At 36.4% G+C, this 13523-nt stretch overlaps 1 protein-coding gene across 1 annotated transcript in view; it reads left to right on the forward strand.

The window, feature by feature from the left end:
- Window positions 1-2602: 2602 nt before the first annotated feature.
- LOC140165988 (sodium-coupled monocarboxylate transporter 1-like) overlaps window positions 2603-13523 on the forward strand; it is a 35063-nt gene continuing 24142 nt past the window's right edge. The window contains exons 1-4 of the mRNA XM_072189348.1: window positions 2603-2864; window positions 8950-9373; window positions 12923-12988; window positions 13410-13461. Of these exons, the coding sequence (XP_072045449.1) occupies window positions 9026-9373; window positions 12923-12988; window positions 13410-13461 (466 nt within the window). The 5' untranslated portion in view covers window positions 2603-2864; window positions 8950-9025. The remainder of the gene's footprint in view (window positions 2865-8949; window positions 9374-12922; window positions 12989-13409; window positions 13462-13523) is intronic.

The raw sequence follows: 13523 nt of genomic DNA on the forward strand, positions 1-13523 counted from the left end.
ATTAGATGGTAAATAAGTACTATACTGTTTCTGGATTCTTATGTCAAGACACGTAATTTGCCACAAATTTGGGCAAAAATCAGACTCTGAGCAAATTAACTAGAGCGGTTACCGTACTATAGCTGAACCATGGGCTTTGGCAGTATATTGTGGTACATGTATCACCCCTTAATGACCTGTAATGAATTTTAAAATATTTTAAACATGTTTAGAATGTCATAAGGATCATTGCATTTAAATATCAGCTCAATTGGAGCATTTTTGGAAACTTGACCTTTGGCCCCTTTATGACCCCTTAATGACTTTGGAAACTTGACCTTTGACCCCTTTATGACCCATTAATGACCTTAAATGAATATCAAATTATTTTAAACATGTTTAGAATGTCATAAGGATCTTTGCATTTAAATTTCAGCTCAATTGGAGCATTTTGAAAACTTGACCTTTGACCCCTTTATGACCCCTGAATGACCTTAAATGAATTTTATAACATAGTAAACATGTTTAGAATGTCATAAGGATCATTGCATTTAAATTTCAGCTTAATTGGACCATTTTGAAAACTTGACCTTTGACCCCTTTATTGACCCCTTAATGACCTTAACTGAATTTTAAAATATTTAAAATATGTTTAGAATGTCATAAGGATCATTGCATATAAATTTCTGGTCAATTGGAGCATTTCGGTTAAAATGACCTTTTTTGACCCCTGTGACCCCTTGGATGACCTCTGACGTTAGGAAATATTTTTATTATATTCTTTACTCCTTCCTCATTTGACATTGACACCACTTGGGGGTTCATATACCTTCGTGGCATTTAAAGATATGTCCATTTCAGACCAAATGGTTGGTAAGTAAGTAAGTAAGTAAGTAGGGCCTAAGTAAGCAAGTAAGTAAGCAAGTAAGTAACATACACTAATATAGGCTGATACCATTTCATGGTTCAGCAAAAATTTTACCCCTGTACAACCAAAAATATGCTGTTTTTACCCAAAAATGAGGTTTTTGTAGAATAACTCTGTAACGATAGGTCGTATAGCACAAACTACACATGTTTGAAATCCACCGGAGGCAGGGGGGCACTCCAACTTTGGAGGTGACGCGTATGGCTGTTAAGACCCCTTTTTCAGCATCGCTGTCACCCAAAGACCCCATATTTTTTACGAACACATGTTCTGTCACCAGAAGACCCCTTATTTTTTAATTTGATCTGTCACCCAAAGACCCTTACTTGTTCAATTTTAACAGCAACTTTCAGTTATCACTGATTTTGTCACTTATTTTGATAAAACAAAGAAATTTGAAGCCATTTAGAACTAGAAATTCGAGGTTTCTGTTGCGCTGTTTCGGCTCTCACCCAAAGATTCCATTTAAAAAAAAGGTCATGTTCTCACCCAATGCATGACCCCATATTTTTTACATTTTGCTCTCACCGAATGCCAAAAATCATGCTCTCACCCAATGACCCCATATTTTTTACATTTTGCTCTCTTCGAATGCCCCTTAGTGCGAAAGTGCCAGCCCTACACCTATATCCATTTCAAATTGAAGTGCCCCCTCCCCCGGGTGAAATCCTTGTGATCAGACGAATAATTTGGTGTAGTCCTATATGTTGACAAGATTTTCTCATTTACCCCTGTGTGACCTTTCATGACCTCTAGCTCTAGAGGTCACTAGGGGTCAAATTTGAAATGGCTCCACATCTTAAAATAAACTTTGAACTGTATACTCCATACTTTTATCACAAAATGCACAATTTTACCAAATTTGGAAGCTTAGCAGCTAAACTAATACCGGTATAATTGAAGTAACTTGAGCCGAGTTTGATACGGTGCAATAGGGCCTTAATTGACCTGGTAGTAGAGGGCATTATGTCCCAAATTTACAATCCGTTCCCATTTTGAAAATCAATGTTAGGATGGTTCAAGCTTTCGGACAACGCCTCAAGCTCTAGTATAAAGCCTTTGTCACTACTTAGGGACCGTTCACAAACACTTGTTAGGGGGTGGGGCTGATGCAAAAGGGGGGGCCCTGAAAAATTTTGACCCTCCTAAGGGGGGCCATGAAAAATGCCCACAAATTTTCCTAGAAAAATTGAGTTTATATGCTTTTCTATGGGGTTGACCCATAACTATCATGTCAAAAAGCGGGGCCCTGAAATTTTTGAGGTCTGTAAAGTGGGGGGGGGAACAAATTTCGCGATAAAATTTTTTTGCTTCAGGCCCCCCCTTACAAGTGTTTGTGAACGGTCCCTTATACTACTATATGGCGCACAGAAAGTATCCGAACCCAAACCCGAACACTGCCCTGTTTTGAATCCAATTCGACGAAAGTGTGTGTGTGTGGGGGGGGTAAATATATTTTGGGTTTCGCCGGAAGCTAGAGGGGAGAGGGGGCAAATACTTTTTGGGATGTTGAAGGGGGGAGTATTTTTGGCATGTCGAAAGGTGGGAAGCGGTTTTTGGCCGACCAGAATTTCAGAATTCACCACCCTGCAATGGTACCGTACTACACATAATTATTGTACAGCCCCTTGTTTCATCGTAATACGATGATACATGTATAGGCCTATTATAATTCCTTTTACTGATGAAATGGGTACGGAATGACATGGGGTCTTGCACTGAGGTTAAAAAGGTTTATAGCATACTTGTTCTCTCATTTGAGTTTTATAGGTACAGGTAAATTTCAAATTCCCCAGGTAAAAAGAAATTGTTTGCTTGTTGGATGGAGGGAGACCATGACGTGATAATACTCCATAATTTGTACTTCAGATAATTCGTTAAAATCTGGTATAGCTCAAGCCCAGACACTGTCAGATCAACTCGAGAGAGGACAACACAAAGAGGAACAAATACAAAAGTAAGTTTGATAAGATTTGAACCTTAAAATGTAGGTATTTGTATACGGTGCGGGTGATAAGTTATGTCACGGAATGATATGATTATGATATACTGAAACTATACGGACACCACAGCTACAAAATGCGCATGATTTTACGGATTATACACAAGCAGGAAAATATTGTTTTTCACTATTACTTCTTCTTGATAGTTGTCAATGCAATAAAGTTTGTCCCAAGAAGCTCCAAGACTTATTGGGACAAATCCGACGGACGCGGACCAGAGCAATGTAAATTGTTTTATTTCAACTCAGTGGATTTATTTTTTTTTAAAGGGGAAGAGCGCTCAAATTGCTGGTCCAAATGGGTGAACCCATATTTTTTTTCCGCCAGAAGTGTGGAGGAGGACTGACATTTAGTTTTTTTTATAACGAAGTTTCCTATGTCGTCATGACCTGCGCTTTTATTCTGGTCGAATTTGTTGATTATCTTCAAGATCTCTGAGTTTTGAATAAGCTTGAATACATCGTTTACGCAGTCCTAATGTAAAACAGCAACTGGTGCTATTTATAGTGATTCAAATTTACCGCGCATAATTTATTAAAGATGACCCAATATGCATCTTTGTTAATTCGCCGTAGGCATAAGTGACGTAATAATCTGGATCCTCTGGATCCCATGGCTTCTTTTTATATAGATAGGCCTAGATAAAACTTTTAGTGTTGATTTAAAGACTGCGTTGTCTGACACCTGTGTGTCAAACAAAAAAAACCAACGTTAGGCTATGAAGTTTGCATTAAACACCATTTATAGCAGGCTATGTCTAATTATTCTCTTATGCCATATATGTATGGTCTTTTGAACTTTTTTTTGCAAACCTGCAGATTGTTTTGACATATCATATCTGTAATGTTTAACCGTGTCCTAACTTACACCTAAAGCCATAACGTACGATTTCCATGAAATTAAAATGTTGTTATTCTTTGCATAATGCTGAAATATAAAAAACAGGAATCTGGGGCCAGCATATACACTGGCTATCCAGGCTTGTGCATTTTTAATATTTTTTTTATTGTATTGAACTTGGAACGGTCCGGGTTTCCCATGGATTTAGCTTGTGTCCCTCGGACCAACCTGGGTAAACAAACAAACAAACAAACAAACAAAGATTTCTGTTCATTTTAAGCCGAAATAACAAGTGGAATAAACCCCACTGGCTATTTTATTTTGGCCGTTTAAATAACGTTTATTATGGCGTTATTATATAGGGGACTTTAAATATAAATAATTATGTCTGAATACGACATTTATATTTCAAAATTACTCTCTTGACCTGAAAACACACTGAATTTGGTTCATCATGCTGGTTCCATCTAGATAGGCTATTAGTTGGGACATATTAAACATCACAAATATGTCAACAAAGTGGTACCTCTTTTCTTTTCATAGCCTATTACATTAGGAAACAAATTTGGAGAAAACCTTCTCTTAATAAAATACTATGCTGAGCCACCAGCCTGGGTGGCTCACGCTCCAGTAATTTCAGATGATTGAGCTCAGTAATACATCAAAGAATGTCTTCCAATTCATGAAAACAAATAGATAATCAACTTATCGGATTAAAAGCTTAGAGGGAAGGTCTTGCTGCTCAGCGAGTGTTTGTAATTATCAGAAGGTTTTCTCCAAATTCATTCTCTAATGAATAATGTACCGCTTGTCTTGAGTCACTGCAATTCCAGTGTAGTAACGGGATTCCTTGCCTCAATAATATACATAACTTTTGTTACCAGTAACAGTGTGTTATTATTTTTTGAGAAAAATGCAAAAATAGTCACAAATTTATCAAGGGGTGCCGGGTGTAGTACCACCTCATGATGTCTTCAATTATTACAATATTAAAAGTGTTCTATGGAATTAAGATTCTTGGTCCCATTCTGTTTGCACCGTGAACTTGAACATAATGAAGTCCACGATAATGGATCAAAGGTGTATTAACAATTTAATGATCATTTCAAACTAACGTTTCTCCGTATAGCCAACGAATTTAAGCTCCCCGAACGCACTTTAAAAATGTTGATTTGTGCCAAATTAGATGATCTGTGAACTTCGTCGACGACAGAATTTAGCATACTGCTTGCTTCTTCCAGCGAAGGTCAATTTCATGCTTTCCCATATTACATTGCGTAAATATAGGCCTATATGTGCACTCGTAAAATGTAAGCCGATCGGGGCACCAATCGGACACCGTAGGCCTTCAATGTATTAGGGGCTGTGCAATAATTATGAGCCAAAATGGGGGTGAGGAACAAGAAATTTTTGGCGCTGAAATAATCAAAATCAATGGTCTTTCACCTGGTCTTTCAGCGCTCTGTCCAAAAACAGAGGTCTTTCTATTGGAACATACGTACCTTCAGGCATTTGTGTTAAAATTATGTCCATCCACAGGACCGTAGCCAGCCTTGGACTTTTAATGCGAGGGGGCAAAGCCAAATTTTCGTCCCCGTCCACTGCCCCTCCATGTAAAACTGAATCATGTTTATTACCGTAGACAGTTTCGAGTCAGAGGGGTAAGTTTACTAAATTAGTAAAATTATGTTTTCTGAAAAAAAAAAGTTTAAAAAACCCTTGATCCGCAAAGGCATGCATGCATGGAATTGGATTGTAAACCATGGGAACTCACTCAACTCAGTTTTGCATGCCACCGAGTCTCACGCAGATCAGTGGTCTCACGGCGCAGCCCGGTGTCGGGTCGGTACCGCAATGCACCATGGGATTGATATTTTGTGATACGCTGATAATCAATGAAATTCTTTCTATTCGGGAGTGTTCAGAAATATTGGTGGTGGTAGGGGGGGGGGGAGGGGGCTGAAAATTTCATGTTTAATTTTTTTAAACCTACTCAAGGGATCGGGACATTTGCGAGCGAAGCTCCGAAATATTTTTACACCCCTACATGTATACATACAAAAAACTTGTTGACCCCTCTGTACACACACCTAAACTTTTTTAACCTCCTTTTTTATGACCCCTACATTTTTTCCAACCCCAACCAATGTAGGACTATTTCTGAATACTCCCTTAGTGACTACGCCTCACGTATATTGCTCACTGTGCACAGCTAGCTGCACACTATTAGCATGATTAGTATTAAGAGTTCATCTTATGTTTGAAAAAATGTTTTATTTTTGTCTACAGACGTAGCTATACACTGTAAAAACGGACCGCATTATTTCGAAATTTTCCGTAAATTTAAGGGATCTGGAATGAGCGTTTTAAGCGTTTCGACAGTATTTTTTGTGGACATGAGAGCACATCAGACATATCTGAATACGAAGAATGTCTTTCTGATATCAAATAATGTTCATTTTTTGAAATTCACGATATAATACAAATTTTATGACAAATTTAATATTTTTCACATTTTTGATATATAACAGTCCTCGAAGTAAATTTTATAAATCTAATGATATATTCTTAAAGTGTATGTAGGGGCCTAGCTGGGATGAAAAGCCGACGATCAATTGAAAATTTGACCTTTCATATTGAAGATATGGATTTTTTCCCCAAAAGACCTTTTTTTTTTTTTTTTTTGGTGTTTGGGGAAAAAATCCATATCTTCAATACGAAAGGTCAAAATTTTCAATTGATCGTCGGCTTTTCATCCCACCTACATACACTTCAAGTATAAATCATCAGATCTGTTAAATATCAAAATTTTTTAATGATTTGCCATAAAATGTGTATTACATTGCGAATTTCAAAAAATCAAAATTATTTGATATCATCAGGACATTCTTCGTATTCAGAATGCAATTCGATATGTCTGATGTGCTCTAATGTCCCACAATAAATACTATCCAAACGTTCATACCCCATCCCTAGGGAACCAAAACAACTGTTTGTGATCAGAAATACCAGACCCTGAGAAATACCTACCTACCTTCACACCCACGCCACACACATTGTCATCGCCCCGATATCTTCATGGCAGAAATCGCCATGATGGTAGGCTGAATCCACAAAAGCCACCCCAGTTAACAATTTTTCGTTGTTACAACGTCGTCTAAAAGTTATATAAAGTCGTATAAACGTAATATATGGATGTTGTAAGTACGTAAATCTGTGAACTCGTATTCGTTTTGTGACAACGTTATTCCCGAACGTTAATGTAACGTCATTATGACGTTGTTTCGACATCAAGTTGTGAACGTCGAAACAACGTCACTATGAAGTTACATCAACTATGCAATAATTACAGCTGTTTGGATTTGTGGCGTAATATTACTTTTGTTTGCAGTTCAAAAGATCAATTGATATAGTTATTGTTATTACAGCTAGAATGTATAAACGTTTTTGACCAAAAATAACAAAATTAAAACTTTAACGAAATCGTACCGGTGATTTGTTTAATAACTTTAACATTATTGTTTAAACCGTTTAACTGTTTAAACTAATCACCGGCGATATTCCTAATAGGTGCATATAAAATTATTTCTATGATGGTTTATCATACTGCAGTTAAGCGAGCTTCAGACTCCGAGTATTGTACGTACAATATTGTATGTACAATATGTACGTTATTTAATCTATTGCCATTCTACTTCCAGTAATGTTTAAATTATAACGAATGTTTGATGACGAAAAATCGATAATATGTTACATACAATATCTAGCAGAAATATATTATCGATTTTACGTCATCAAACATTCGTTAGAACTTAAACATTACTGGAAATAGAATGGCAATAGATTAAATAACGTACATATTGTACGTACAATAAAAAGTCTGTATACTGCTTTACTGTCCGTTTTCCTATACACAATACACAGTGCTCTCACCATTGACGCGCGATCTTTACAAATAGTGTATGTTAGAAGTATAGGCATTTGCCTAGTTAACATCACTGTGTGAAAAATAACCGGCCAATATTTAAAGTATTCTCCAAACTTCTAGCAAATATATTTCTCTAACATGACCTAAAATTACAGCTAGGTTAGATGTTCAGAAATATTCGCACTTTGGTAAAATATGAGTGAGGGCAAGGCATAGCTAGCTCATAGCTAGCCAACTCCCCGTGTTAGGGGTGGTGCAATAATTATGTGTACACCGGGGGGTGAATTATAGGGGGGTCAAGCGATTTTTGGCAGGTCAAAAGGGGGGCAAGCAATTTTGGCACATATTTTGGGCACCGTTTCTATATTACGCCCTAAAAAGGCGTAGGAAAACGTTACGAACACGTTTAAATATGCAAAATTTCCTGCTCGCTGCGCTCGCATTATATGTTAAGACAATTTAAGGTTTTAAATTCGGGTTCCCAAAATCTTGCATGTGTAAGGGGGGGGCAAAGATTTTTTGGCACGTCAAAGGGGGGGGGCAAAGGTTTTTGGCCCGGCGGAAGGGGGGGGGTAAAGATTTTTTGGCACGGCCAAAGGGGGGGGGCAAGCGACTTTTGGCCGACCATTTTGAGAATTCACCCCGGGGTACACATAATTATTGCACCACCCCTTAATTGAATGGAGATTTGACCGAAAATATTGATAATGGACCGCTCACTTCTGAAGGATGCCACAAAAAAAAAAAAAAAAAAACGGTTCAAGCTACATTTAAAGTATTCTCTGAAATTCTAGAAAATATAGTTTTGTAACATGTCCTAAATTTTTAGCTAATTTAGGTGTTTGGAAGTATTCGCACTTTTGTGTTTTAGGAAGGATATGTAAACGACAGATAACACCAAAAAATATGAAGAAATTATTTCCAAACGTGTTAAGTCAACAATCATTATGTTCCTCATTTTCAAGAATGCTGGTTAACAATAAGCAGACCATTGTCTCATTTCGTGAACAAAGGCCCACATACCATTGTTACCTTGCCTTTCCTTTATAATCGGTTACCCAAGTGAAACTATAATACCAGCTCATTGCGATACCGCACAGGTAAAACAGACACATGTGCACAACCAGAGAAGATCTAATTTAATCAGTTGAGCTGTTTTCAATGAGTGTTATCTTGGTTTAATAGCTTTTAATGGGGTTTAAGTCCTGCAAAGGTCGTGGTGAATTCTACTGTAGACATGACTGCATCATGTTATTTTATTTGTTTTTCAGACCGCTGGCTATAAAGCATTGTTCCACAGTACACTTCTTCGATTCTTAGTCTGACATCTTCAATATTGACACCAACATGGCTGCCGACATCGCCCCAGCATTTGGCGTAGTTGACTACATCTTATTCATTCTATTGCTCTGTGTATCAACTTCCATCGGTTTATACTTCGCCTGTCGCGGTGGGCGACAACGTACAACGGAAGAATACCTGATGGCTGATCGTAGCCTTCAAAGCTTTCCCGTGGCCATGTCGCTTTTGGCGAGTTTTATGTCTGCGATAACCATTCTTGGGATACCAGCTGAAGTCTATAAGAATGGGACTATGTGGTGGTGGTTTGCACTCTCCCATGTAACTTCAGTTTGGATAACTGTGTCATTATTTATGCCAATGTTCTACAAGCTGAAATTAGTTAGCGTGAATGCGGTAAGGCAATTAATGATTTAGGTTTTTTTTTCAGAGGAAAATTACTTTTTAATTCTAAGCTGCCTTTACTTACAACAATGACTCAAAGTTCAAATTAAAATATGAAGAAAATGAAAGAAATACAAACCACTTGCTGCTAAAAACAAAGTGCGAAATACCCGGGGACGAAATACGGTCGATCCTTCATGTAATTATTTCGTGTAACCTGATCCTAATATTAAGCATAGTCATAATCAATCCTAACCCTAATCCTAACCATAACCCTAAACTAAAGCCACGATTTCTCCGCGATACGGAAAAATTCACGGAATTCGGGGTTTGCTCACGGAAATTTGAAAATGCCACAAAATATTGAAAAGCTGTGTAAACAATATTTAACTCATTGGAATAAAAAAGATGTGAGAGTATCAAATGATATCTAAAACACCAATTGGAAAGTGTCATATGATATATGGCACATTGCACAAACTCACTAGTACGACAAGTTTACATTTTGGGGACCTCATCATAGACCCTGTTCACATTAGAAAATTTCTTCATTCAACGAAGATAAGTTAATCTTAATTAACTAATTAAGCATGCGTACACATTACGCTGAACGAAGAACGAACGAAGACATTGCACTGTACACATTGCATGCAAATTAACGAAGCTCGAACGAAGCTATTAACGCCCGCCTATTATTAAAGCCGGCGAAGGTCACTTGTCACATGATCAATTTCCTTCGTCGAACGAAGTGAGCGTACACATTACAAAATTAGCTTCGTCGAACGAAGTATTCCTTCGTCGAAACAACCTTTTTAGCTTCGTTGAACGAAGCAATTTTAATCTTCGTCGAAGGAAGAAAAGTGCGTACACATTAGGAAAAAAACATTTTTAATCTTCGTTCGAGGTTCTTCGAAAGAAGAAAATTTTCTAATGTGAACAGGGTCATTGTCGTAGTGCAAATGTGTTGACATTTTCCTTCAAAATAAGTGTTCATCAACGAATTTGATATCAAAAGAAAGTTGACATTATTGTATACACTTTTATTTAGTTAAAAATAATTCAAATAGTAAACTGTTTTAATAGGCGTTGACAGGCCAATAAAGACAATAAGAAAAATGTGTTTTGGTCACCTTTTGAAGGTTTGTATCATTTTAAGAAAATGGTAACCCCCACACAATTATATATTACTGGAAAGATTTTACTCTGACCAGAAAATGACATAAAATCAGGGGTGGGGGTAACACTGAAATGTTAATGACCTTATACCCATGTATCAATGGATGTTTTGTCGCATTCAAATAAATATAACATTATAGCACTTTATACCTGACAGTATTTCTAAGTATATATCTTCATACTTGGTCAATTTCCTTTCAGAAACTATATACCTTTATTGAGCTGGGAGGTATATAAGTTGAAAAAATATGGTCATTTGAAGGTGAAAGAGTGTCGCGAATTGCAAAAATCAGTCACTAGGATCCACAACATGTTCATCTCTCAAGGCACAATTCTTTAACCCCAATACATTGCACATTCATTGAATGACCTTTGAAAATTTGGGTACAAAAACTCATACTCTGAAACTTGAGGTCAAATTTTGCACTTATATGATTGTTTAATTGAGGTTACTGAACTATGCCATTGGGATGAGGCCATTGGGATCCTTTATGAGTGTGTGACGAAAAGTCGGCGAGGTTTAAAAACGCAAGGCCCTTTTTGAACTTTTGGTACTTTAAAGAAATACTTTCAAGTACATAGGAGTTCGAAGAACTCAAGTTTAAGTTCATATCACATCGTAAATCATGCACCTGTTCCCGTATACAGAAAAGCAAATGATATAATTAGCTACTCTTAGACGTTAAAGGGAAATTTCGTAATTTCAATATTCGCTTTCATGGCACAGTTGTTTGATGTGATCATTAATTTTTGTAACAAAACATTATTATTATAATGTTCAATTCTAGACCTGAATAATACCAACAGCTGTCACACTAAAAAACTTTATATACACATATATTTTGTAGCAATTTTTAACATAATGTTCGTTTCTATATCAAGCTATTCATTTTTTCTGCTTTTTTGTGGTAATTTCTAGCTGTACATTTGTGTGCAAATTGAGGGCGCAATTTAAATATATTTTAAATTTGCCAAATAATATGAGTTATACCTTTTAATATATTTCACGATAAAAAGTTTGTTGAAAGTTTTCTTGTCATTGGTTGATGTTCTAATACCATTATGCAAGTGTCTACCCCTTGTAAAGATGCAAATAAGATTAAGATAAATAGCTCCCTCATTGTTCAACTTTTCTTAAAAATGACTCAGCTTTACATACGATCAAACAACTGTGATGGCATGTAGATGAAAACAAGCTTATTTCCGTAATTTCTGTTGATTTTGATATTGAAATTGCGAGTTACGCATAGGCTACGTATGTTTATGTGATTAGTGCTGTGTACGTAACATTGGAATTGCTCATGTTCTATTTCCAACAAAGAGAGTGTTGTATAATTTATGCATATCAAATTTGCATTATAATTCTGTTTTATAACCATGATAAACTATATAAACTGAGCTCAAAAAGAAACTTGTAATTTTTCACAAGGACCTGAAGACAAGGACTTAAAATTCTGTCCATCAAAATGAACCAAAAATTAGGCACAGGTTTACTTCAATAATCTATTCTAAACACATGTCAGTAACCAAGCAGTTATCCAACTGACACAACAGCAAAATGCACTGACAGGGAATATCTTCCTGGACCACATTCACAGCCGAATAATTGACACCCAGCACAAGAAATCTGTGAGAATGATTATAAGATCTTTGCACATGTGATAATAAGCCCAATCGCCATTCTAACTTCCGGTTTTTGAGACCAGTTTTGGGACACTTTGACCTCTGACATATCGGGAAAATTGACGTAATTATTATTAATTTTCTTATTATTGTCATAATTTTGATCATTAAAAATACCAAATAATTAATTTATAAAATACTAATATTTTTCATATTTGTTTTAAATATTGTACAACATTTTAGATTATATTTTGTACGTACAAAAACCCAATATTTCTGAATTTTCTGAAAGGTCAAAGGACAAAGTGTCCCAAAACTGCAAAAACTGTCCTACAATGCATTGCAAACTTCCAATGCCGATTGGGCTTATTCCCAAAGAGTATGTGGAATAGTAAAGAACAAGACCTGTTTCTTGAAGAAAGTGCGTGAAAAGCAAAACACAGCACCCTTTTATCATCAAGACTCTTGTAAGCATTCTTACACTTTTCTTGTGCTGGGTGCCAAATATTGGGCTGTGAAAGTGGTCCAGGAAGGTGAATTCCGTGTAGTGCATGATGATGTTGTGTCAGTTGGAAATCTGCTTGGTTACTGACATGTGTTTCGAGTGGAATATTGAAGTAACCCTGTGTGCAATTTTGGTTCATTTTGATGGACAGAATTTTAAGATATGACCCTGTGATTCACAGGTTTAAAAAAATTATAAGTTTCTTTTTGAGCTCAGTAACTTGTCTTTGTGTTTTTGATTGTTTTTATTCTTTCTAGTACCTGGAACTACGATTCAATAGAGTAGCAAGGCTATGTGGGACTGTTATATTCTACATACACAAAGTAAGAAACCGCGTATAGTTTTAATTATCCGGTAAATTTCGTATTTAACCTCTGTATCGTTTTCCCATGATATATAGTCAGTGTAGGATTTTCCAACAGTTGGTGACTCCCTGATCGGAACTGACAACGAGATTTTTGTTTTCCATTAAGTCTGCTTTGCAATTCAAAAGAAGAGAGAGTGGGTTTTATCGGCCAAAACCGATACCATTTACCATGCATTCGTGCCAGCCAACGGCCATTCTGCACACCCTACTATTCATGGTATAGGTTAGAGGTGAAATTAATTTTCCAAGTTATTGTTACCAGTATGAGCGTATCCTCCACCGCTGTACTTTGTCACTTTCTTATTAAAAATGTAATTTTTTAAAGTTCTTTGATCGAAAATCTAGGCAATAATTTTTTTAATCTATTGATTTAACAGTGTTTGTATTTGGGTACCGTAGTCTATGCTCCATGTCTTGCACTCTCCACGGGTAAGTTCAAAAAGTTCGACCAATTCATTATTTATAGTAAGTAAATAACCCCTCATACCCTT

The sequence above is a fragment of the Amphiura filiformis genome, chromosome 12, assembly GCF_039555335.1.
Source record: "Amphiura filiformis chromosome 12, Afil_fr2py, whole genome shotgun sequence".
Lineage (NCBI taxonomy): Eukaryota > Metazoa > Echinodermata > Ophiuroidea > Amphilepidida > Amphiuridae > Amphiura > Amphiura filiformis.